The sequence below is a fragment of the Danio rerio genome, chromosome 11 (assembly GCF_052040795.2).
Source record: "Danio rerio strain M-AB ecotype USA chromosome 11, GRCz13ab, whole genome shotgun sequence".
Lineage (NCBI taxonomy): Eukaryota > Metazoa > Chordata > Actinopteri > Cypriniformes > Danionidae > Danio > Danio rerio.
The window spans coordinates 47,113,848-47,139,635 of NC_141031.1; the positions used below are offsets into that span (position 1 = coordinate 47,113,848).

At 41.5% G+C, this 25,788-nt stretch overlaps 3 protein-coding genes across 26 annotated transcripts in view; 2 read left to right on the plus strand and 1 right to left on the minus strand.

Annotated features, from left to right (window-relative positions):
• Positions 1–25,788, plus strand: part of traf3ip2b (TRAF3 interacting protein 2b) — an 872,991-nt gene that overhangs the window by 787,334 nt on the left and 59,869 nt on the right. The gene's annotated exons all lie outside the window — the stretch shown is intronic.
• Positions 1–25,788, minus strand: part of clasp1b (cytoplasmic linker associated protein 1b) — an 86,882-nt gene that overhangs the window by 18,922 nt on the left and 42,172 nt on the right. For 11 of the 23 annotated variants that reach the window (XR_015502864.1, XR_015502862.1, XR_015502861.1 and 8 more), the window contains 14 exons: positions 25,665–25,724; positions 25,418–25,495; positions 25,132–25,299; positions 24,416–24,462; positions 24,058–24,228; positions 18,475–18,582; positions 17,519–17,662; positions 12,827–12,930; positions 9,551–9,574; positions 8,511–8,758; positions 7,045–7,108; positions 6,584–6,747; positions 6,240–6,318; positions 5,527–5,670 (listed from right to left, as the gene is read on the minus strand). Coding sequence is in view for 8 of the 23 variants with exons in the window: in XM_087274142.1 (XP_087130268.1) it covers positions 5,527–5,670; positions 6,240–6,318; positions 6,584–6,747; positions 7,045–7,108; positions 8,511–8,758; positions 9,551–9,574; positions 12,827–12,930; positions 17,519–17,662; positions 18,475–18,582; positions 24,058–24,228; positions 24,416–24,462; positions 25,132–25,299; positions 25,418–25,495; positions 25,665–25,724 (1,603 nt within the window). In the remaining 15 variants the exon portion in view is untranslated. Of the gene's footprint in view, positions 1–5,526; positions 5,671–6,239; positions 6,319–6,583; positions 6,748–7,044; positions 7,109–8,510; positions 8,759–9,550; positions 9,575–10,215; positions 11,234–11,983; positions 12,931–14,487; positions 14,548–14,919; positions 15,028–17,518; positions 17,663–18,474; positions 18,583–20,538; positions 20,575–24,057; positions 24,229–24,415; positions 24,463–25,131; positions 25,300–25,417; positions 25,496–25,664; positions 25,725–25,788 lie in introns of those variants that run through there. The other 12 variants (XR_015502869.1, XM_087274143.1, XM_087274147.1 and 9 more) reach the window with 5 other exon arrangements.
• Positions 216–5,444, plus strand: LOC148679641 (uncharacterized). Its single transcript, XM_088651138.1, has 2 exons — positions 216–802; positions 1,090–5,444. The coding sequence occupies exon 2, from the start codon at positions 1,246–1,248 to the stop codon at positions 5,032–5,034; it is 3,789 nt and encodes a 1,262-aa protein (XP_088507264.1). The 5' UTR covers positions 216–802; positions 1,090–1,245; the 3' UTR covers positions 5,035–5,444.

Sequence of the window (25,788 nt, forward strand, 5' to 3'; positions counted from 1 at the left end):
TGATTATTAGCTTATTTTGTTAGGAGGGGGAAAGTAGTGGTTGGCAGGCAATTTGTGGTCTCCGCCCTGCCCAAGTGTAATATTTGATTAAGTTCTAATCATAGTCTAATCCGTCAAAAGAAACCTAGCCAAATTGTGCAGAAATAAACTGTCCCCGGGTAGGTGAAGAACGTGTCTTCGGATACGTTATTTTTTTATTTTAGTTTGTTGTTTTTGGCTGGCTCGGGGCTTGGTAGCATTTGTCTCGGGAGCACGGCCGAGGTTTGGGGAATTACTTGTACATTGGTGGTTCTCCCAAACTTGCGGTATATAGTGCATAAATTCCCGGTCTTGGGCCAGTTGAAGATTAGGGTCTACATTAGTGAAGAGTCGGGGAGGTTTTATTTCTGTGTGATTGGTTGCAATAACGGTGATATTATTATTATTATTATTATTGGATTGGAGTTAATTAGATTTTTTTTTTTTTTTCCTATGGCGAATGTTGTGGAAACGTTTGTTCAAACTCCGTCGGAGGACTTATTAGACTTAATGACGAAGGATCAATTATTAGAATTAGCAACTCATTACGAAATTGAGCTCTCCGCACTTCAGAAGAGAACGAAGGAGGGGATAAAGCAGATTTTAAAAGCGTCGCTGTTTGATCTGAATGTGCTGGTGGAAGCACCGGCTCCGATACAACCTGGGTTTGGTGCACTTTCATTTGAGCAGCAGAAGGAGTTGTTGATGTTGCAGCGCGACACTGAATGTGAAAAACGGCGTTTAGATTGTGAGAAAGCTAAAATAGAACACAAGATTGAGGAGAGTCGATTGGAGCAGCAGCGCGTGCAGGTCGAGCAGAAACGACTTGATCTTCTAAAAGAGGGTAAGTTCCCTGCTGAAAGTGTTGTAGCCTCCTCTCCTAAATTGGATATTGTTAATAATTTGCGCTTGGTTCCGCCGTTTAATGAGTCTGATGTGGAAACTTTTTTTCTGTTATTTGAGAGGATTGCTGTAGCTTATAAGTGGAGTGACATTGAGCGCACCTTACTCCTTCAGTGCGTTTTGACGGGAAAGGCCCAGCAAGCGTATTCTGCTTTATCAGTTGAGAAGAGTCAAATTTACGAAAATGTGAAGTCATCTGTTTTAAAGATTTATGAGCGTGTGCCGGAAAGTTATCGCCAGCAGTTTCGTTCTTTGGGGCGTGAATCCAATCAAACGCATGTGGAATTTGTGAGAGATCTAACTTTGCGATTTAATCGTTGGCGTATGTCGGCAGAAGTGACCACCTTGGATGATCTGATAAATTTGGTTTTATTGGAGCAATTTAAAAATACGCTTCCAGATATTGTTGTCACTTACATTGCCGAGCGTAATGTTAAGACCGCGTCCCAGGCAGCAGTGCTGGCCGATGAGTGGGAACTCATTCATAAAACTCGTGCAGACGGGTTCAGAAGTGATCGCCTTTCTCCTTGCTTAAGTTCTCCATCCGTTTATTTGAACCAGGCAAGGCGTCCTAAAAGTCCATCAAATAGACACGATTTGACTTGTAACTACTGCTTAGAAGAAGGGCATTGGAAATCAAATTGTCCCGTTCTTAAATCAAAAAGTGCCAAAGCACAGCTAACTAAATCCGCCGGTTTTGTAAAGCCCGCTGCGCTTGTGGGTCCTGTACCGCTGTCCGCTCTGTCAGCTGAAACACCGGCGAATACATCAAGCGTGTTAGACCGCCAGGATATTTTTAATCCGTTTATTTCGGATGGTTTTGTGTCACTTAAAAGTGGTAATAGGATAGCAGTAAAAATTCTCCGAGATACAGGATCATCGGCTTCCTTTATTTTGGAATCTATATTGCCGTTTTCACTGGAGTCTGACACTGGTAAGTCGTTGTTAATTCGTGGCATTGGATTAAATACATTATCTGTACCCTTACATAAAGTGACTCTGAAATGTGACTTAGTGCAGGGCGATGTAGAGCTTGGCGTGCGACCTGTTCTGCCCGTTGAAGGCGTGTCACTTATTCTTGGCAATAATCTGGCGGGCGGACGCGTTTGGGTTGGGGAAACGCCACCTTTGATAGTTTCTAACCCGCCTCCCTATTGTGACTGTCTGGATGAGAGTGCTCCGCAAAATCCTGATGTGTTTGTTGCTTGTGCAGTGACTCGATCTGCTAGCCGGGCGCAATCTGAAGTAAAACCTGTTAGTACTGAACATTTTTTTCCGTTAACTGATTACCCACTGGCCGTTTCTAGGGAAGAGCTCTCGAAGGAACAGCAGAGCGATGTAACTTTAAAAGCTCAGTATGAGCAAGTTTATGATGATGTTGATATTCGGAACCGGGCACAGGGTTATTTCATCAGAGATGGGGTATTATTGAGAAAATGGTCTCCACATGCTGGTTTTTGTGTGGGGGATCCTTTTGTCCAGGTGGTGGTGCCCGTTAAATGGCGGCCGGTAGTTTTAAAAACTGCCCATGATGGTCTTGCCGGTCATGCTGGCATTAAAAAGACGTATGACAGAATTCTTCGTTATTTTTACTGGCCACGAATCAAAAAAGATGTCGCCAGTTATGTTAAAACCTGTCATACATGCCAGTTGACTGGTAAGCCTAATCAGCCGTTAAAACCGGCGCCTCTGCAGCCCATTTCTGCCGTATGCCAACCTTTCGAGCATCTCATCATTGACTGTGTTGGGCCACTCCCTCGCTCAAAAGCGGGGAGTGAATATCTGCTAACAGTGATGTGCCAGGTCACTCGTTATCCGGCCGCGTTTCCTTTGCGTTCTATTAACACTAAGGCTATTGTTAAAGCTCTCACTCAATTTATTTCTATTTTTGGCTTACCTAAAGTTATTCAGTCCGATCAGGGAAGTAATTTTACTTCAAACTTGTTTGCCGAAGTACTTCGTCATTTGGGGATTAAGCATAATTTGTCCACTGCGTATCATGCGCAAAGTCAAGGTGCGCTAGAGCGCTTCCATTCCACCTTAAAATCCTTGCTCCGGGCTTATTGCGTTGAGATGGACAGAGATTGGGAGGAGGGCCTCCCGTGGCTGATGTTGTCAGCCCGGGAAGTAACTCAACAAAGTCTTGGCTATAGCCCGAATGAACTCGTTTTTGCTCATAAAGTTCGGGGGGTACTGGCTGTTTTGCACGATCAGTGGACCGATTTAGATCCGCCAGAAAAATTGTCGGATTATGTTTTGGGTTTTCGTCGACGGCTTTCGTTGGCATGGGAACTAGCTAAAAAGCAGTTGGGTAGTTCCCAGAAAAAGATGAAGCGCCTGTTTGACCGTCGCACTGAACGCCGACAGTTTAGCGTGGGAGACCAGGTTGTTGCGCTCCTCCCGGTGTTGGGATCGCCCTTTCAAGCCAAGTACACTGGGCCATATAAGGTGACGCACATTGGCAGTAATGACAATTACACTATTTTAACACCAGATCGTAAAAAGAAAACACAAGTTTGTCACGTTAATATTTTAAAGCCATATTTTAATCGAGACTGTGTCACACCAATGCAGGTAAATCCTGTAGCGCTGGTTGATAGTTTTCCTGAGCACTATGCGCATCATGTGATGGATATGCAGGCGGATGAATTGAAAACACCCGATGATTGCGTGTTGCAGGGTAGGTTAAAGAATTCTGAGACTTTTAAAAAGTTGTTATTCGATTTTAAACATCTAGATGCTACTCAACAACAAGAATTAATTCAGTTGTTATCGGAGTTTCCACAGTTATTTTCCGATGTACCGACACAGACGAGTGTTTTGACGCATGATATAGATGTGGGGGACGCCACGCCTATCCGCCAGCGCTTTTATCGTGTTCCCCTGAATAAACGTGATGTATTGAGAGCAGAAGTTCAGTATTTGCTCGACAATAAACTGGCTGAACCCTCTTCCTCTTGCTGGTCATCTCCGTGTCTTTTAGTTCGGAAGTCCGACGATAGTTTCCGTTTTTGTACGGACTATAGAAAATTAAATTCAGTAACAAAACCAGACTCCTTTCCTCTACCGAGGATGGAGGATTGTATTGATCAGGTCGGTGCTGCAGAATTTGTGACTAAATTGGATTTACTTAAGGGCTATTGGCAGGTCTACTTAAGTGAGCGTGCGAGGGAATTATCGTCGTTTATAACACCTGATGGGTTATTCTCCTACCGGGTTATGAGCTTCGGGCTGCGAAACGCGCCCGCAACGTTTCAGAGATTAATGAACAAAATAGTCGCGGGATTAGAAGGGGTTACCGTTTATTTGGACGATACGATTGTTGTGAGTGATAGCTGGCCGGAGCATCTTTGTCGTTTGCGCCGCCTTCTCGATCGCCTCTCGCAGGCCAACCTTACCATCAATCTCGCTAAATGCGAATTTGCAGGGGCGACGGTGACGTACCTGGGCAAGGTAGTGGGACAAGGACAGGTGCGTCCAGTGAGGGCGAAGGTGCAGGCGATAGATGAATATCCGGTGCCTGTCACTAAGAAAGAATTAATGCGCTTTTTGGGACTTGTAGGGTTTTACCGCTGTTTTTGTAGAAACTTTTCCACAGTGGTTGCCCCTTTAACTGATCTGCTTAAGTCCAAAGCTTTATTTGTGTGGTCCGATTCTTGTCAAACTGCGTTTGATGCAGTGAAGGCGTTGCTTACGTCAGCACCAGTCCTGATGGCTCCCCGGCTAGGAGAACCATTTAAGATTATGGTGGATGCCAGTAAAGAGGGAGCGGGTGCAGTGTTGGTTCAAGAGGATGATGTGGGCATCGAGCGTCCGGTTTGTTTTTTCTCACGAAAATTCAATAGTTATCAACGGAATTATTCTACCATCGAAAAAGAAGCGCTCGCATTAATTTGGGCTCTCCAACACTTTGAGGTGTATGTGGGAGGAGATAGTTCACCTTTAACGATTTATAGCGATCATAATCCTCTTACCTTTTTGCACTCGCTTAAAAATCCTAACCAACGGCTTATGCGCTGGTGCTTGTTTCTCCAACCTTTTCATTTGGACATTCGGCACTTAAAAGGCTCTGAGAATATAGTGGCCGACGCCCTGTCTAGGGCCCCCTTGTAAATATGGGTTTGTATGCACTTTCTTTTTATTATGTACATGTTTATGGTTTATTGTATGGAAACGTTGTTTCCTGTTTATGGGGGAGGGTGTGACGCCTGCTGCGCTGTCATTTGTCTTCCGTGTTTGTCTGTGTGTCTGTTTTGCTCCCTCTACAAATGCGCTGTAACATTGCGGGGCATAATCAGGTGGATGGGGAACACCTGAGTCTAAGTGAGCGCTCCTTTATCAGCGTCCTGCCACTGTTTGGGAGTCTGATTCTTCCGGCTAAGGGTTGGGACGGAGACCAGCGGCGTGCGAGTTGGCGGGGCGTTCTTGCCTAATGTTTGATCACAGTGGGCTTAAATAAAACTTTTGTAACGTGATTTTTGGCTTCCCCCTCTTATTTTTTACTTGTTTCGCCCCGAGGGCGTAACAGTATGTGATCACAAGAGAGAAGGCAGCAGGTGCATCAGAAACACACACACACACACACACACACACAGACTGACAGACCCTCCTGACGTCGGAGCTCTTGGGTTCAGTGGTCCAGGTGATGATGCGAGAGACGGCCAGACGAGTCTCACTGGAGTTCAGCAGCTCAGACGAATCCATCAGTCTGCACAGACGCTCGATATACTGCAGAATCGACACCTTCACCTGCACACACACACACACACACACACACACACACACACACACACAAACACACACACACACAATTTAAACACACACATACATAAATTTAAAAAAATTCACACACACATAAATGTAAAAAAAACATTTATACAAACAAACACACACAAACACACAAGCACACACACGCACACACATATAAAAATGTAAACAAACACACACATACACACAAGTACACAAACACAGTCACATTCACACACGCAAACACTTTTACACCCACATAAACATACAAACAGAAACACACACACTCACACAGAGACACATTCATACACACTCACACATACACACACATAGGCACACACATACACAAGCATAAAGCCACATTATGACCATGTAAACAAACACACACACATACTTGTAAACGAAACAGACACACACACATATGTATGGCCATGCTTGTGTGTGTGTGTGCGTGTGTGTGTGTGTGTGTGTGTGTGTGTGTGTGTGTGTGTGTGTGTGTGTGTGTGTGTGTGTGTGTGTGTGTGTGTGTGTGTGTGTGTGTGTGTGTGTTTGAGCATGACGGTGTGACCCACCTTCAGGTTTGGCGTTTGTGTTTGATCAACAATGAAGCGCATCAGGATGTTGAACTGCTGATCGTATGGAAACGACTCTCTGAGAAAACCACAACACACACACACACACACACACAGGAAAACATGAGTGAAGCGACACATTTTAAAGAGGAGCAGGAGAGAGAGAGTTAGTGTGTGTGTGTGTGTGTGTGTGTGTGTGTGTGTGTAAGTGTATAAGTGTGTGAGTAACTACAGAACATTTGTGTATGTGTGTGTGAGAGAAAGTGTATGACTGCGTGTAAGTAAGTTTATGAGGATGAGTGTGTGTGTGTGTTTGTGTGTGTGTGTGCGTGCGTTGCTCAGACCGTGTGACGTCGAGGGCGCGCTGTACTCTGGCCTGTACAGACCCAAGCAGGTCAACCCCCGTCTTCTTCAGCAGCTGTGTGAGGAGGATGAAGAGCCAGTCCTGCAGATCCTCTCTGTGCAGAGAGATGAAGTCCAGCAGAGTCTCCAGAAACATGCTGAACACCTGCACACACACACACACACACACACACACACACAAAACAGTTTATACACACACAGTTTATACACACACTGACACATTTTATATACACATACAGAAACAACTGCACAGACATATATGTGCACAAACACACATGCACACAAGCTCACACACTCATTGTATTGAAAGTGAAAGTAAAGACTTACTCTCTGATCAATCGGCCAATCAGCAGAGCGTGGAACAGTAAAGCATGAATGTTTATTAATCATCAGATCTATCAGAAGTCATGTGACTGTATGAATGTGTTCAGATCAAAGTCACCTTGCTGTGTGGATCAGCAAACATCCTGGTGAAGATTTCACACAGGCGCTTCAGCTCCACACGACTGAAAACAACAAACGAACACACACACTGTCCATTTAAATGTAGATTATATATACACACACACACACACACACATAATTTGATATATATATTCATGATTTTAACCAGTAGTCATTTTCACTTGTAAATTACATGAAAAAGATGACATTTAAAAAAAATACATTTAATTTTTCAGCATCTTTGCACTACATCTTTCTTTAAACTCAGGATTTTGACATTTGGTTCTAGACTTTTTTATTTTGGTTTTAGACTTTTTTCGGGGGGTTTTTCGGTTCGGTTTTTTGGGTTCTAGAGTTTTTGGTTCTAGATTTTTTTTTTGCTCTTGCATTTTTTCAGTTCTAGACTTTTTCGGTTCTAGATTTTTCATTTCTAGACTTTTCAGTTCTAGACTTTTGCAGTTCTAGACTTTTCAGTTCTAGACTTTTTTAATTTTGGTTCTAGACTTTTTTGGTTCTAGACGTTTTCATTTTGGTTCTAGACTTTTTTGGTTCTAGACGTTTTCATTTTGGTTCTAGACTTTTTTGGTTCTAGACGTTTTCATTTTGGTTCTAGACTTTTCGGTTCTAGACGTTTTCATTTTGGTTCTAGACTTTTGCGGTTCTAGACTTTTTTGGTTCTTGACTTTTTTGGTTCTACACTTTTTAATTTTGGTTCTAGACTTTTTTGGTTCTAGACGATTTCATTTCGGTTCTAGACTTTTTTATTTTGGTTTTAGAGTTTTATTTAATTTTTTTGTTTTTATAGTTTTTTGGGTTCTAGAGTTTTTTGGTTCTAGATTTTTTTTGCTCTAGCATTTTTTTAATTGTAGACTTTTTCGGTTCTAGACGTTTTTTATTTTGGTACTAGACTTTTTAATTGTGGTTTGAGACTTTTTCGGTTCTAGACGTTTTATATTTTGGTTCTAGACTTTTAAAAATTTTTTAGAGACTTTTCGGTTCTGGATGTTTTCACTTTGGTTCTATATTTTTTAATTTTGGTTCTAGACTTTTTCGGTTCTAAACTTAAAAACAACAAAAAATGATACTTTTATTCTGAAAAGCATGTATAGGTGTGTATCTACGTATACTTGTTTGTGCGTGTGTGTGCTTGCATGCATCTATGCATGTCTGTGTGTGTGTGTGTGTGTGTGTGTGTGTGTGTGTGTGTGCGCGCGCCCTTATGTGTGCATGTGTGTCTGTGTGTGTGTGTGTGCATCTGTATATGTTTGTGTGCATGTGTGTGTATGTCTTTCTGTGTATGTCTGTGCATCTGTATAAGTGTGTGTCTGTGTGTGTGTGTGTGTGTGTGTGTGCATCTGTATATGTTTGTGCATGTGTGTGTCTGTCTGTCTGTGTGTGTCTGTGCATCTGTATAAGTGTGTCTCACTGAGTGTATGTGTGTGTGTGTGTGTGTGTGTGTTGTACCTGAGCACTCTCTGGTTCTTCAGCAGGATCTGAAGGCTCATCAGTCCCTCTTTCCTCTCAGTGCAGTTAGCGCTGGCGCAGCGGTTCAGGATTTCCGCCACGTCCTCTGTCTGCCGCAGGTGATGTGGGGCCGCACTCCCGTTACGAGAACTGAAGGATCGCTCAGAGCACACACTCGACGCATCACTGTTCACATCATCATCTGAACACACACCTGGAGACTCATACCGCCGCCGCACCTGACCACGCTGAAACACACACACACACACACACACACACACACACACACACACACGCACACACACACATTAAAGAGATGTTCAGCTTTTATAACTGATGTCTGGTTTTATCAGCATTGTAAAAGGCATCGTCACACAGTCCATGCTTTTACAAAGTGAGCATCATGCAAACAATTGTGGAAATATTAATTTATACAATCGAATTTCAAATGAACAATAATCTACATATAACTGAAAAGTTCTATTCTTTAGTTTTTAATTATATCACTTCATGAACATCCCAGCTAGGAAGGATATTTACCCTTTTGTCTTTCTGACTACTGGCTAAGCCAAAGGGATGCAAATGCTGCGGGCAGGTTTTTCAGGTGTTGCTTTTATGCTACAGAAACCCTTGTGCTGATTAACTTGTGTGGTCAGTAGCTGGGCCGGTTTTTAACCCAATTTACCCTGCTGACTCCAAATCTGAATGTGCATGTTTTGTTTAGCCATTTCCCCTCCTCCTAAGAACACAATATAGACAGGACATCTTTGTCTCAATTCAGACTTGTGATAGAACTTGCTGTCTGCGCTCCTCCAGTAGGCTCTGCGGACACATGGGCATCTTAAAAGACGCTGTATGACTGCAGATTAACCAACGCGTCTATATAAAGGAATTCTGCTTGTTTCGAGTCTCCTAGACTGGGTTCTCTTCTTCTATTTCATCCTTTATTTTTTTACAACACAATATTTACCACAGATGATGTATGATAATGTAAAAGCATTACTGGAGAACATTTGCAGAGGCTTTATTAGTTTCAGTACCTTATTCCTCGAGTCTCCCAGAAGCTGAAGCAGAGAAAAGCCAAACATGTCAGTGTGGTGTAAAGCAGATTACAAACACTCAAATAACTGTGTTGTTTTTCTCAGGAAACGTACTTTAGCGAGTCATTTCAGAAACAAAAGACCATTTTTACTCGAGTATATTTGTAGACTTTTACAGCAATATGTTCCTCTAATCTGCCGTCGCCGCTCTACTTTACTGTAGACGAGAAATATAAACATGTCAAACAACAAAACATGCAAACTTACTATTATTTCTCTGCTTCTCTGAACTGATTTACACAGTTTATGCACAGATTGAACAAATGAGCCAGTCAATTTACGGATATTCGATGTGTTATGGAATTAATTTGTTAACAGAGGTTAAGCAGCAGGACCACGTCTTACTTTGCCTCCTTAACCACTCATCTACTTCCTAAAACTTACTTAAAGCAGACCGATCCTCTAGCACTGTTATTCATTTACATTTACATTTAGTCATTTAGCAGACGCTTTTATCCAAAGCGACTTACAAATGAGGACAAGGAAGCAATTTACACAACTATAAGAGCAACAATGAAGAAGTGCTGTAGGCAAGTTTCAGGTCTGTAAAGTCTAAGAAGGAAAGTATTAGTAGTATTAGTATTTTTTTTTTGTTTTGTTTTTTTGGGTACAGTTAGTGGTATATCCAGAGAGGCAATTGCAGATTAGGAAGGGAAGTGGAGACTAAATAGTTGAGTTTTTAGTTGTTTCTTGAAGACAGCGAGTGACTCTGCTGTTCTGATGCAGTTAGGGAGTTCATTCCACCAACTGGGCAGATTGAACGCGAGAGTTCGGGAAAGTGATTTCTTCCCTCTTTGGGATGGAACCACGAGGCGACGTTCATTTACAGAACGCAAGTTTCTGGAGGGCACATACATCTGCAGAAGTGAGAGCAGATAAGAAGCAGCAAAGCCAGAAGTCGCTTTGTAGGCAAACATCAGAGCTTTGAATTTGATGCGAGCAGCAACTGGCAGCCAGTGCAAACGGATGAGCAGCAGAGTGACATGTGCTCGTTTAGGTTCATTGAAGACCACTCGTGCTGCTGCGTTCTGGAGCAGCTGAAGAGGCTTGATAGAGTTAGCTGGAAGCCCGGCTAGTAGAGAGTTGCAGTAATCCAGTTTGGAGAGAACAAGAGCTTGAACAAGGAGTTGAGCTGCATGTTCAGATAAGAAGGGTCGGACCTTTCTGATGTTATAGAGTGCGAATCTGCAAGATCGAGCAGTTCTAGAGATGTTGTCAGAGAAGTTTAGTTGGTCATCAATCGTTACTCCAAGGCTTTTCACCATTTTGGATGCAGTAATGGTTGCCCCGTCCATCTGGATTGAAAAGTTATGATGTAGAGTCGGGTTGGCATTTCCGTTTTTGCGAGGTTCTCTCGAACCCAACCTCCCTCCCTTTATTACCTTGCATCCCATTACCAATCCTTATAATCTCTTCCCTCCTAGGTTAAATTTGGGGGTGCTAATCACTCTCCCACAATATTGCAGAGAGGGTGCCCCCACTCTGAGTCTCTGGGCATCATCAAAGGATGTGCAGTCCAGTCTAATATTATTTACTGTCATCATGACAAAGAGAAAATAAATCAGTTATTAGAGATGAGTTATTAACACTATTATGATTAGAAATGTGCTGAAGAAATCTGCTCTCCGTTAAACGGAAATTGGGGGAACAAATAAACAGGGGGCGAATAATTCTGACTTCAACTGTGTGTCAAATTAGGATGAAACCTCTGAACTCATTTATATATGTGAAATACAGCAATGTGCATGCACCAACAACAGAGAAATATAGAATTAAAAACCATAAATAAAAGCACATAATATTTCCCCAAAAATGACTATCAAATATGCAAACATAAAAGAGAAATAATGTATGTTTCACGACAAAAATGCACAAAACACAAACAATAATACGTGACACTGGAGCACAAAACCTGAAGGCTTTTAGTTGCACAGGTATATTTTTTGGTAACAGCCAAATACATTGAATGGGTCAAAAAGATTGATCTTTCTTGTATGCCAAAAATCAATAAATATTACGCTTATGTTTTAAAATAAACAAATAAAAAAATTCTACTGTAAATTCTCTCAAACCCAACCTCCCTCCCTCTATTACCTTGCTTCCCATTAACAATCCTTATAACCATCTCTTCCCTCCTAGGTTAAATTTGGGGGTGCTAATCACTCTACCACAATATTGCAGAAAAGCTGCCCCCACTCTGAGTCTCTGGGCATCATCAAAGGATGTGCAGTCCAGTCTAATATTATTTACTGTCATCATGACAAAGAGAAAATAAATCAGTTATTAAAGATGAGTTATTAAAACTGTTATGATTAGAAATGTGCTGAAGAAATCTGAAGAAACAGAAATTGGGGAAACAAATAAACAGGGGGCGAATAATTCTGACTTCAACTGTATGTCAAATTAGGATGAAACCTCTGAACTCATTTATATATGTGAAATACAGCAATGTGCATGCACCAACAACAGAGAAATATAGAATTAAAAAGCATAAATAAAAGCACATAATATTTCCCCAAAAATGACTATCAAATATGCAAACATAAAAGAGAAATAATGCATGTTTCACGACAAAAATGCACAAAACACAAACAATAATACGTGACACTGGAGCACAAAACCTGAAGGCTTTAGTTGCACGGGTATATTTTGTGGTAACAGCCAAATACATTTAATGGGTCAAAATGATCTTTCTTGTATGCCAAAAATCAATAAATATTAAGCTTAACTTTTAAAATAAACAAATAAATAAAAAAATTCTACTGTAAATTCTCTCGAACTCAACCTCCCTCCCTCTATTACCTTGCTTCCCATTAACAATCCTTATAACCATCTCTTCCCTCCTAGGTTAAATTTGGGGGTGCTAATCACTCTACCACAATATTGCAGAGAGGCTGCCCCCACTCTGAGTCTCTGGGCATCATCAAAGGATGTCCAGATCAACCTAACTACCTGCTCACTTACTTCAGTTCCCTTTCATCCCACTGTTCCCTTACTACCCCTTTCATCCCTACGATAAAGTCTAGCTCAGAGTGTGGCGTGGTCCATGCTGGTAAATACAGTATTGAGGAAACCTACTGTTAACCAGGTTACGGATTTTTACAGTAGCATATTTCGTTTTTTCTGTTTTAGCATTGAAATGATGGCCATTTTTAACTTCTACACTACTTGTTAGTAATGATTTTTATAATGAACAGAGACGGATCTGATTCTCACCAGAGCGTCTGCAACCGCCGCCTCCACCTCTGTGCCGGTGTTCAAGATCCGCATGGCGTTCACCGACGCAGAGATACGAGCCTGATGGAGGAGCCCGAACCGATCTAAACACACACACAGATATCAGACATCACACATTTGCACAAACAAATCTGATATATGCAAATGACATACATGACATACAAGTTTATACTTGCAGTTCACATGTATAAAATAAGCCATAATGTTAATATGGAGGCAGATCAGTCTCAGAAACAAAACATTTACAAAATATAATTCATCCACAACACAATTCACATTTACAAAATCCAATTCGCAAGTTCAAAACAATTCGTAATACACCAAATCCAATTCGTAAATTTAAAACACGATTTATAATATGCACAAACCAATTTGTCAATTCAAAAACGATTCATAAATACACAAATCCAAATAGTAAACTTGGTGAATTTACTAATTAAATGCTTAACAGAGTAAGGAAATGTTCACAGTATGTTTAATAATATTTTTTCTTCTGGATGAAGTCTTATTTGTTTTATTTCAGCTAGAATAAAAGCAGTTTTTAATTTTTTAAACACCATTTTAGGGACAATATTATTACCCCCTTTAAGCTATTTATTTTTTCCTGATAGTCTACAGAACAAATCACTGTTATACAATAACTTGCCTAATTACCCTAACCTGCCTAGTTAACCTCATTACCCTAGTGAAGCCTTTAAATGTCACTTTAAGCTGTATAGAAGTGTCTTGAAGAATATCTAGTCTAATATTATTTACTGTCATCATAACAAAGAGAAAATAAATCAGTTATTAGAGATGAGTTATTAAAACTATTATGATTAGAAATGTGCTGAAGAAATCTGCGAATAATTCTGACTTCAACTGTATGTCAAATTAGGATGAAACCTCTGAACTCATTTATATATGTGAAATACAGCAATGTGCATGCACCAACAACAGAGAAATATAGAATTAAAAAGCATAAATAAAAGCACATAATATTTCCCCAAAAATGACTATCAAATATGCAAACATAAAAGAGAAATAATGCATGTTTCACGACAAAAATGCACAAAATACAAACAATAATACGTGACACTGGAGCACAAAACCTGAAGTCTTTAGTTGCACGGGTATATTTTGTGGTAACAGCCAAATACATTGAATGGGTGAAAATGATCTTTCTTGTATGCCAAAAATCAATAAATATTAAGCTTATCTTTTAAAATAAACGAATAAATAAAAAATTCTACTTTAAATACATCAAAGCTTAACTTTTGATTATTAATATGCATTGCTAAGTGCTTCATTTAGATAACTTTAAAGGTGATATTCTCAATATTCTCAATATTTCAGTTTAATGGACTCTCAGATTTTCCAATACAAAACACTGTCCAAATATTGCAACCCATCGGTCATCAATGGAAATCTTATCTAATCAGCTTTCAGGCGATGTATAAATCTCAATTTGAAAACACAGACATTTATGAGTGCTCCAGAGTCACAAATAAACAGCTGTGAACATGCAGAAGAGCTCCGCATCAGTGTTCAGTGTGTGAGGATTGAGCTCAGTGGCGCCGCCGTGTGGATGAACATCAGCACTGCACACACTCTCTGAGGATGAAAATAAAGATGAAGATGATGATGAAGCAGCAGATCACCTGTCTGCAGACCATCAGTGCCCGTCAGTGCACCCGTGGAGCGACAGTGTCTGTGTGATGCTGGGAAGAGACACACACACACAGATATACACACAGACACACACATTCAAACAGAGCATACGAGCAGGTTATTTGTTCAGTGCACTGAAACACTCAATAGACTATACACATAGGGACTTTTAATTTTCTGCTTCCTGTAAATGTCAAAACTGTATTTACCCCAGTGTATTCAATAGAGTTTCTACGCTCGCCTGCTGCCGGCACTTGTGTTTACACAGTCTTTCATCTCGTTTTTAAGGCTTGAGCAGCTATATGAATGCTGAAATCTATTTAACTGAGTGTGTTTAAACTTCATTACAGCATCAATGCTGTAAAAGGAACCGTATGAAACTGAGAATAGTCCCATTAAGTGTTTATAAGTGCGACTCTCACCCAGAGGACTGAAGCCGCGGGCAGGACTGGTGTCTCGACTGCTCTCTCGACTCGTGTCGCGACTACAACCCTGACTCACACTGGGCCTCGGGATACGACTGCCCCGTGCTGACACACACACACACACACACACACACACACAAACATTATATACATCACACACACACAAGCAAACACACACATGCATGTAGTATATACATAACCCACACATTATACACACACACACACACACACACACACATTACATAAAACAGAAACACGCATTCATTATATACACCATACACACATTAACCCCAGACATATTACACACATAAATATCATATACAATCACACACACACACTGACCGGCCACTTTATTAGGTACACCTTACTAGTGCCAGGTTGGACCCCTTTTGCCTTCTGATCTGCCTTAATCCTTCGTGGCAGAGATTCAACAAGCTACTGGAAATATTCCTCAGAGATTTTGCTCCATATTGACAATGATAGCATCACACAGTTGCTGAAGATTTGTCGGCTGCACATCCATGATGCCAATCTCCCGTTCCACCACATCCCAAAAGTGCTCTATTGGATTGAGCTCTGGTGACTGTGGAGGCCATTTGAGTACAGTGAACTCATCGTCATGTTCAAGAAACCAATCTGAGATGATTGAGCTTTATGACATGCTGCGTTATCCTGCTGGAAGTAGCCATCAGAAGATGGAGACACTGTGCTCATAAAGGGATGGACATGGTCAGCAGCAATACTCAGGTAGGCTGTGGCGTTGATGCTCAATTGGTACTAATGGACCCAAAGAAAATCTCCCAACACCATTACACCACCACCACCAGCCTGAACCGCTGATACAAGGCAGGATGATCCATGCTTTCATGTTGTTGAGGCCAAATTCTGACCCGAGCATCTGAATGTGTGAGCAGAAATGGAGACTCATCAGAGCAGCAACGTTTCTCCAATCTTCTATTGTCCAGTTTTGGTGAGTCTGTGTGAATTGTAGCCTCAGTTTCCTGTTCTTAGCTGACAGGAGCGGCACCCGGTGTGCTCTTCTGCTGCTGTAGCCCATCCGCCTCAAGGTTGGACGTGTTGTGTGTTCAGAGATGCTCTTCTGCAGAGCTCGGTTGTAACGAGTGCTTATTTGAGTTTCTGTTGCCTTTCTATCAGCTGGAACCAGTCTGGCCATTCTCCTCTGACCTCTGGCCTCATCAACAAGGCATTTGCGCCCACAGAACTGCCGCTCACTGGATATTTCCTCTTTGTCGGAGCATGTAAACCCTAGAGATGGTTGTGCGTGAAAATCCCAGTAGATCAGCAGTTTCTGAAATACTCAGAGCAGCCCGTCTGGCAGCAACAACCATGCCACGTTCAAAGTCACCTAAATCCCCTTTCTTCCCCATTCTGATGCTCACTTTGAACTGCAGCAGTTCCTCTTGACCATGTCTGCATGCCTAAATGCATTGAGTTGCTGCATAATGATTGGCTGATTAGAATTTTGTGTTAACGAGCAGTTTCACAGGTGTACCTAATAAAGTGGCCGATGAGTGTGCATATATAAATACATTTGTCCACATGACAATAACAACCACAAATAAAATAAAATACAAATCCCCTATTCCAGAAAACAACAAGAATATGGCGAATACATCAAATATGCATTAATAATGACAATAATAATGATAACAATAATAATATAAATAAATGTATTATTTTTTTCAACATATAAACTGTAAAACAATTATGAAATGAAAAGGAAAACAGGTAAAAATAATTTGAAAAAACAAAAACAAAATACAAGCAATCAAAATAGTACAAGCAAAATCTCAAGCAATCATAAATAACAAATAATAAAAAATGGTGATTTAACATTCTCCTTCAATAAAAACGATCAAAAGAATAATTAAATACATAAATAAAATTATATTAAAAAAATTAAAATACAAATATAATACGTGTTATTTCAACTAAATAACTATATTAATAAACAATCCCGTAAACAAATGTACCAAAACACACACTGTAAACATTTATACACTGTGAAAGATGTATAAATTCCCCTTTGCTCCTGAGGCAATAAGGCGTCACAACATTACATTTCAGCAAGTTTTAAATCTTTAATATATGGGTCTTTCCTATGTTTCTTAGTACTACTTATGAAGTTATTATGAAGCATGCATGTGTAACCCCGCCGGTCCTACACCACCCAGCCCGCTCCGAGCTGGTATCGAACCTGCAACCTTCCGCATGGGAGTCAGTTGCTCTAACAAGGAGGCTAAAGACCATGGCCTCTAGCATCCGTCGCTAGAGCAGCTTTAGAGGTCAGAGGAGTGAGGTTTACCTGCACAGCACCTACTAGCTGGCCTTCATTGCACTGGATTGTGTTGTTTTAATACTGTTTGTAAGTGATTTGCCTCTTTATGTGTTTGTTGTATCATGAAATGCTACTACCCTAATCTAACTGGGATTAATAAAGTTGTTAAATGTAACATGAGAGATTCATAACATTTGCAGCATCAGTATTAAACTAATTAGCAAAACAAAAATCAAACTCAAACAACGTGAAAAGAACAACTAATGTGTGCATGTTAGCGTGTCTGTGTGTGTTTACCCTGTGCTGCTCTGCTGGGGCTGGTCTCTCGACTGCAGCCTTGACTGCGAGGGATTTTACTGAGTCTGTGAGTGTGTGTTGCAGGAACCACAGACACTCTTCCATACGACAAGAGCTTTCGTGGAGAACTGGAGCGACTGCCCGCTGAAATAAACACACACACGTTTGTTTTTGTGAAAAGTGGGGACATTACATAGGTTTCCATTCATTTTATACTGTCCAAACCGTATATTATATTGCCCTCACCCCACCCCTAAACCCAACCATCACAGGAGACTGTGTGCAGCTTTACTCTCTGATTAAACTCATCCTGTGAGATTTTTAAGCATTTTGAGAAATGAGGACGTCACCAATGTCAAACACACACACACACACACCTCAGAAGAGTCAGTGTGTTGGGTTAATATAGTGAGTGATTAATGATATTTGAATAACAGCTGATCAAGCGGCACACGCAGAGACACACACACAAAAGAAGATATTTTGAAAAATGTTGAATTGTCTTGTATTGATTTCTACTATGGAAGTTACCGGTAGATGTTTTCCAACATTCTTCAAAATATCTTCTTCTGTGTTCAAGCAAATCTTAAAGGTGATTAAATGTATTTAAGTGAACTATCCTGTAATTGTTTCCCGTATTGGCGTGAGTTTCGTCCATGTGCTCCGGTTTCCCCCACAGTCCAAACATATGCACTATAGGGAAATTTAATAAGCTAAATTATCCGTAGTGTATGTGTGTGAATGAGTGTGTATGGGTGTTTCCCAGTACTGGGTTGCAGCTGGAAGGGCATTATCTGCGCCAAACACAAGCTGGCGGTTCATACCACTGTGGCGACCAAAGATTAATAAAGTGACTAAGCTGAAAAGAAAATGAATGAATGAATCCTTTATTTGTGCCGTGATGTTGCTGTGTTTATATTTGAGTGATGTGCATATATACCGAATCCCAAACTCACGCTGTGATTGGGAGGCAGCTTTGGCTCGACTCCGCCCCCTGCTGTCAGTCACAGACGCTCCGCCTCCAGTCGGCGTCTCTGAACTCTGGCGTCTGGTGCGCACTCGACCTGCAGATACAGCAAAACATTACACTGGTGGCTTTAAATCACTTCAATAACTGTAGTAGACAGACAGACAGACAGACAGACAGACAGACAGACAGACAGACAGACAGACAGACAGACAGACAGACAGACAGACAGACAGACAGACAGATAGATAGATAGATAGATAGATAGATAGATAGATAGATAGATAGATAGATAGATAGATAGATAGATAGATAGATAAAAGACTATATTTAAATATAAATAATTTACCAATATAATAATATATTAATTTATATAGGGCTAATAAGTTTTTGTAATATATACACTCACCGGCCACTTTATTAGGTACACCTGTCCAACTGCTTGTCAACACAAATTTCTAATCATCCAATTACATGGCAGAAACTCAATTCATTTAGGCATGTAGACATGATCAAGACGATCTGCTGCAGTTCAAAGCGAGCATCAGAATGGGGAAGAAAGGGAATTTAAGAGACTTTGAACGTGGCATGGTTGTTGCTGCCAGACGGGCTTCTCTGAGTATTTCAGAAACTGCTGATCTACTGGGATTTTCACGCACAACCATCTCTAGGGTTTACATGGTCCGACAAAGAGGAAATATCCAGTGAGCGCCAGTTCTGTTGGCGCAAATGCCTTGTTGATGAGGCCAGAGGAGAATGGCCAGACTGGTTCCAGCTGATAGAAAGGCAACAGTAACTCAAATAAGAACTCGTTACAACCGAGCTCTGCAGAAGAGCATCTCTGAACACACAACACGTCCAACCTTGAGGCGGATGGGCTACAGCAGCAGAAGAGCACACCGGGTGCCGCTCCTGTCAGCTAAGAACAGGAAACTGAGTCTACAATTCACACAGACTCACCAAAACTGGACAATAGAAGATTGGAGAAACGTTGCTGCTCTGATGAGTCTCCATTTCTGCTGACACATTCAGATGCTCGGCTCACAATTTGGCCTCAAAAACATGAAAGCATGGATCCATCCATCATTGGCATCATGGATGTGCAGCCGACAAATCTGCAGCAACTGTGTGATGCTATCATGTCAATATGGAGCAAAATCTCTGAGCAATATTTCCAGTAGCTTGTTGAATCTCTGCCACGAGGGATTAAGGCAGTTCTGAAGGCAAAAGGGGTCCAACCCAGTACTAGCAAGGTGTACCTAATAAAGTGGCCGGTGAGTGTATTAGTCCATATATTAAAATGTTAATCACCTTCAGCTAATATTGGCAATAAAATCTATTTCCACAAACAAGTGATACACACAAACACCACTGTAATATATTGTAAGGGAAGGATGGAGCGTGAGATTGACAGGCGGATTGGTGCAGCAGTAATGCGTGATGTACCGGTCTGTTGTGGTGAAGAAGGAGCTGAGCAGAAAGGCAAAGCTCTCGATTTACTGGTCATTCTACATTCCTACTCTCACCTATGGTCATGAGCTTTGGGTCATGACTGATAGGACAAGATCTCAGATACAAGCAGCTGAAATGAGTTTCCTTCTCAGGGTGGCAGGGCGCACACTTATAGACAGGGTGAGGAGCTCTGTCCCCCTGGAGGAGCTCGGAGTAGAGCCGCTGATCCTCCACATCCAGAGAAGTCAGGCTCGGGTTTCAGATGCCTCCTGGTCGCCTACCTAGGGAGGTGTTCCAGGCATGTCCCACAAGGAGGAGGCATCAGAGCACACTGGAGGAACTATGTCTCTCGGCTGGCCTGGGAATACCTCGGGATCACCCCGGAGGAGCTGAAGGAAGTGTCTGGGAAGAGGGAAGCCTGGGAATCTCTCCTGAGACTGCTGCCCTCGCGACCCGGCCCCAGATAAGTGGACGAAAATGAATGATTTTACGTCATAAATGTGGACAAGACAACAGAACATCTGATCTCCATAACAGACAAAAACTACAACCAACAAACGCACACACACACTTATATGTGTGCGCAAACACACACACTCACCCACACTTCGCTTACCCTCCACATTACCAGCAGCGTCTTTGAGCAGATAAGAGCAGAAGCACAACAGCATTATCATCCTCCATCATAACATCTGACCTAACCTCTGTTTATTACAGTGAAGATGCTCTGAAATGATCTACACTTTACGCCTGTTAAGTGTGACGTCACGCCAAGCGGCTTCCGGGTCCCAGCGCTCTATTCAACTGTATGGGGAGACTCATGAAATGGTAATAATAAACGTTTACCAAGCGATTTAAGGCTTTCGCAAATCCCAATCGCAATATATATGCCCATGCCTTATATCCGATGGCTAGAAAGTGATTCATTTTTTAAAATAAATTGTTAAAACTTTGGTATTTGTCATGCAGCAAGGCCAGAGATTGTTGTGTACACTATGGGCCCTTTAAAACACCCGGCGCAATGCGGCGCAAGGCGCAGCACAAATGTTATTTGCTAGTTTCAGCTTGACGCTAGTGTCATTTTGCTCGGCAAAAGCAAGCAAAAAGAGAAACTTTGAACAGAATGTGAACTGGAGGTGCTGCTTTCAGAGGTAGACCGGAGAAAAGCGGTGTTATTTGCAAGTTTGTCCTCCGGAATTAACAACAAAAGAAAAAAATATAGTGGGAGAGTTTAGCTGATGCGGTTAACACCGCTGGGTCTGAACATCGCACTGAGTGAATTAAAAAGAAATAGTGTGATTTATAGGTGTACAATGTTGTAGTACCCTTAACTGCCTCAGTGGCGCAGCTTGTTTTGACACGTTCGAGCTTGAACTCGGTTCGAATCCAGCGTCTGATGAAATCTTTCTTCTTTTTTCCCCAGCTACATATCAGATTTTGCCTACTATTTATCACGAGAAAGACAAGTAGGAATCATTAATAAGTCTGTGCATCATATTTTATTTGCACATTTGTTGAATGGAAATGTTTCTGATTCACGCATGCAAATTCATCTTCAGATAGTGTCTTTATAGCGATGTGTGTGCAGTAGATCGCTCAGATTACATTGGGAAAACAGGCGATCGCTGCAAATTGTGCTTTAATGTTTGGCTGGTCAACTGTATGATATGGAAACCTTATATACCTGCTAGATGAACCCGTCTCATACAGCTGCCATTGCAAGGCTCAGACACTTTGTAGAGAGGAATTTAACACAACTGCCTCTAGGAGTCGCCAATGGAAATAAAACAGACACGCACAAAAAATGTGAGTACACCAGCTATAAAGCTGGCGTGGAGCTGCGCACATTCCCACGTTCAGTTCATTGTTAGTAAATCCAAACGTGAGCGATTCTGAGCGTGAAACCTGGCGTACTCAAAGTTTTTGTGCGTACGCAGCGTTAATGCATGAGGCCCCTGGTCTAGAAAGGAAGGTGTTCTGAGGCGCACTGCTGACGCGTTGCTATTTTGAGAAACTTTTTACTAGACCAAAACAAACCCGGTCTAAACTCCAGCGCAGAGTTGCGCCTCGCTTACACAATGCTTAATCCGCTGTCGCCACTGGCTCGCATGGTTCAGGATTGGTAGAGCTGCGCATCGATGAATTTGCTCTTCAGTGTTTGAACTCTCAGTAATGATTAAATCACACTGAACTGAGCTAAACTGAACTGAACTGAACTTAAACACTAAAACCTGAACTACACTGTTCCAGTTACTATGACTATTTATGTGAAGCTGCTTTGACACAATCTACATTGTAAAAGCGCTATACAAATACAGCTGAATTGAATTGAATTGAATTAATAGCCTACACACAAGATGTAGAGCAATACGCAAATATCTTTACATATGAAAACATTTAAATATTAAGGATTTATATAGGATATAATAAGAATAGATATAGGATATAAATATGAAGGATTAAAATATTACAAAACATATTAATTTCTAGCCGACATAAACATGAATAACCACTGCCTTCATGCCTTCTTCATCTCGGGAGGCTTTTTCAGTTCATTCATAACAATTTGCTTCTGTATAATGTTATTATTATTAGCAGTATTATTTATTATGTCCATATTTATATTTGTTTTATTAAAAACAAGCTTAGATTTGTCCACCTGTCAGGTTTTAGACCTATATGGGGCACAGCATGTGTATTAGGATATAACTCAGGTTTTTGAACACACTTCATTATTATTGTTCATTTATTCGTTTGCTGGAAATTAGAACTGAATTTAGAAATAGTTTTGAAACAAATCGTTGCGCTCAACAAACAAAATTAATTATGTATAGGCTAATTGATGTCTGTGCGTAAAGGTTTCCCTATCCACGAGAGCGAAAGTGAAAGTAGATCCATTATCTCTCATTCTCACGCAGTAGATGCTCTGTTTAACGGTTTTCTGTTAAAAAAACTGTTAACTGTTTGCTTGTGAAATGCTCAGTTTTTACGCTTAGACTTACTTTACGTCATGTAAATATCAAATGCACTTATGGCGCAACGCAAGGCTTTTAAAGGGAATGGGAGATGAGACTCTGATTGGTTTATTCTCAAAACACCCCTATAACTCATTAAGAAAATAAACTCAACCAAACTCATTAGCAAAAATGCATTCTGACACGCCCTGAAAGCGTTTGCGCCCTGCGTTTTGCGCTCTGCGCATGGACCGTTAAAATAGAGCCCAATGACTTAATATAAATTAACTTTATTGTGTGATATGAACAAAAAGTGATCGTAAACAAATGATTTCTCAACTCAAATGAGTGCCGGCTTAGACCCGGAAACAGTATTACACACGTCACCAACACATCACCACTTAACAAGCGGATATAAAGCACAGCAGAAATAAATCTGACCCGACTTGATGCATTCATGCTAAAACGAAATATGGTGAAACAGTATCTGGGAAACTCAACAACACAGCATCTTCATGGAGAATGCACTATACAGACATCTTTCTGCTGCATGCATTTTACAAACTGTACCGCAGTAGCATTATATAAACATGTGCACGTTATTTCACACAGTTATTTATTTATAAAAAAAAATATTTATAAATAAATGTGTTTACTAAATCAATTGTGAAGGAATATAGATGAAGCAAAATTAATAAAAACTGCAGATTTTCATCTAAATGTGATCATCTTTAGGCTTCTCTTGATTTTTCCTTTTCATTAATTAATTTTCCTTCAGTTTAGTCCCTTATTCATCAGGGGTCGCCACAGCGGAATGAACCGCCAACTATTCAAGCATATGTTTTACACAGCGGATAGCATTCCAGCCGCAACCCATCACTGGGAAACACCCATACACACTCATTCACACATACACATTTAGTTAATCAGTTCCCCTATAGCGCATGTGTTTGGACTGTGGGGGAAACCGGAGCACCCGGAGGAAACCCACACCAACACAGGGAGAACATGCAAACTCCACATAGAAACGCTAATTGACCTAGCTGGGACTCGAACTAGCGACCTTCTTGCTGTAAGGTGACCGTGCTGACCACTGAGCCACCCTTTATCGATTATCAAAATAATCATCAGTCGCTGCTATGTATTGATGTGTGCTGTAGTTTTACCCAGCGAGGCGTAGGATCCGGGCGGCAGTGCAGTGGCGGAGCTGAAGGGGGCAGCAGTGGGCATGGCAGGCATCCGGGATTTGGCACAGACTGCAGCGTTCACATCCACATCACTGCGAGAACGCTGAAGACTTCCGGATGAGGAGCACGAGCCGGCACTCGTAACTTTAGCTGACACACAACCACACACAATTAGCATAACACACACAAACCACATTATCATGAGTCATTAGTGATCGCAATCCAAGATAAAAGTGTGTACCAAATGTCCCCACAAGTATAGCAAAACCAGAACAACCTCAAGGCTATGAGAAGTCCCCATAAAGATAGCTGTACAAGTGTGAGTGTGTGCTCTTACTCCTGCTCAGGCTGCTGGCGGCGGGTGTTCTAGCAGTCGTCGGGCGGCTGTGGAGTAAAAAACAGCAGTGTGTGTGTGAGTACGCACAGTAGAATCATCATTACAGCTATGTGAAGTCCCCATATAGATAGCAGTACAAGTGTGAGTGTGTTCTGGCGTGTGTGCATGTGTGTGCGTGTGTGTGAAGCTCATTGAGGAGTGATTTCTGGGGTGTGTGTACAGGTATACACTCACCGGCCACTTTATTAGGTACTAGGTTGGACCCCAGTAGATCAGCAGTTTCTGAAATACTCAGAGCAGCCCGTCTGGCAGCAACAACCATGCCCATTCTGATGCTCGCTTTGAACTGCAGCAGATCGTCTTGACCATGTCTACATGTCTAAATGCATTGAGTTGCAGCCATGTGATTGGCTGATTAGAAATTTGCGTTAACAAGCAGTTGGACAGGTGTACCTAATAAAGTGGCCGGTTAATGTATGTGGTTTACTGGGATACCAAGTTGTATAGTTAGTTGTTCTATTTTAAGGTGGTTTACAGGGTTGCACCTCATGTCCCTGTAATTCAACACACTTATGAATCCTACTTAACAAAGTCTTTAGGCTAGTCATCAGCCTAAGTCGAGGGCCATATCATCAGCGGCTTTTACTGCATAAAATACATTATACTTATGGAGTGTCTCTGTAAACCATGTATACAAGTGTTTGTGTGTGTGTGACCTGAGGCTCTCCTGTGAGCTGGATGACGAGCGGTCAGACTGTGGCAGTGACATGATGCTGTCTGAACTCTGCAGCTGAGACTGAAGCGCTCTCTGATAACTCGCTTCCAGAGCCTGAAACAGCAGATCCGCCTCTCTGCTGAAGTGCCCATGAAAAGCCCAATAGCACCTGCAGAACACACACACACACACACACACACATATATGAACACAAAACCTTTGAGCTATGACCACTGTGGAGAAACATGGCAATGTGAAAAGGGGCCATTGTGCACACAGCGACTCACTTTCTGGCGAGAGAGCGAGCCTCAGAGTCGGCATCATGAACACCTTTCTTTATCGTCTCCATCAGGACAGAGACATGTCTGAGAGAGAGAGAGAGAGAGAGAGAGAGAGAGAGAGAGAGAGAGAGAGAGGAGCTTTAACATGAGCTGAGCAGAACATGAGCTCTAATCAATCTAAAACACAAGCCTCTGTCCATTAGTGTGTGTGTGTGTGTATGTGTGTGTGTGTGTGTGTGTGTGTTTGTGTCACCTCTCCAAAGCAGTAGTTTGCCACTCCTGAAGCATTAGATCCAGAAACTCAAAGCAGCGTCTGTGGTTCACAGAGCAGAACATCAGACATCAGGTGTTCATCTGTTTATCTGCATGTATTCATC

What these genes read in the sequence shown, in the direction of transcription:
- LOC148679641 (XM_088651138.1), top strand. Translation starts at nt 1,246, where the DNA reads ATGTCGGCAGAAGTGACCACCTTGGATGATCTGATAAATTTGGTTTTA.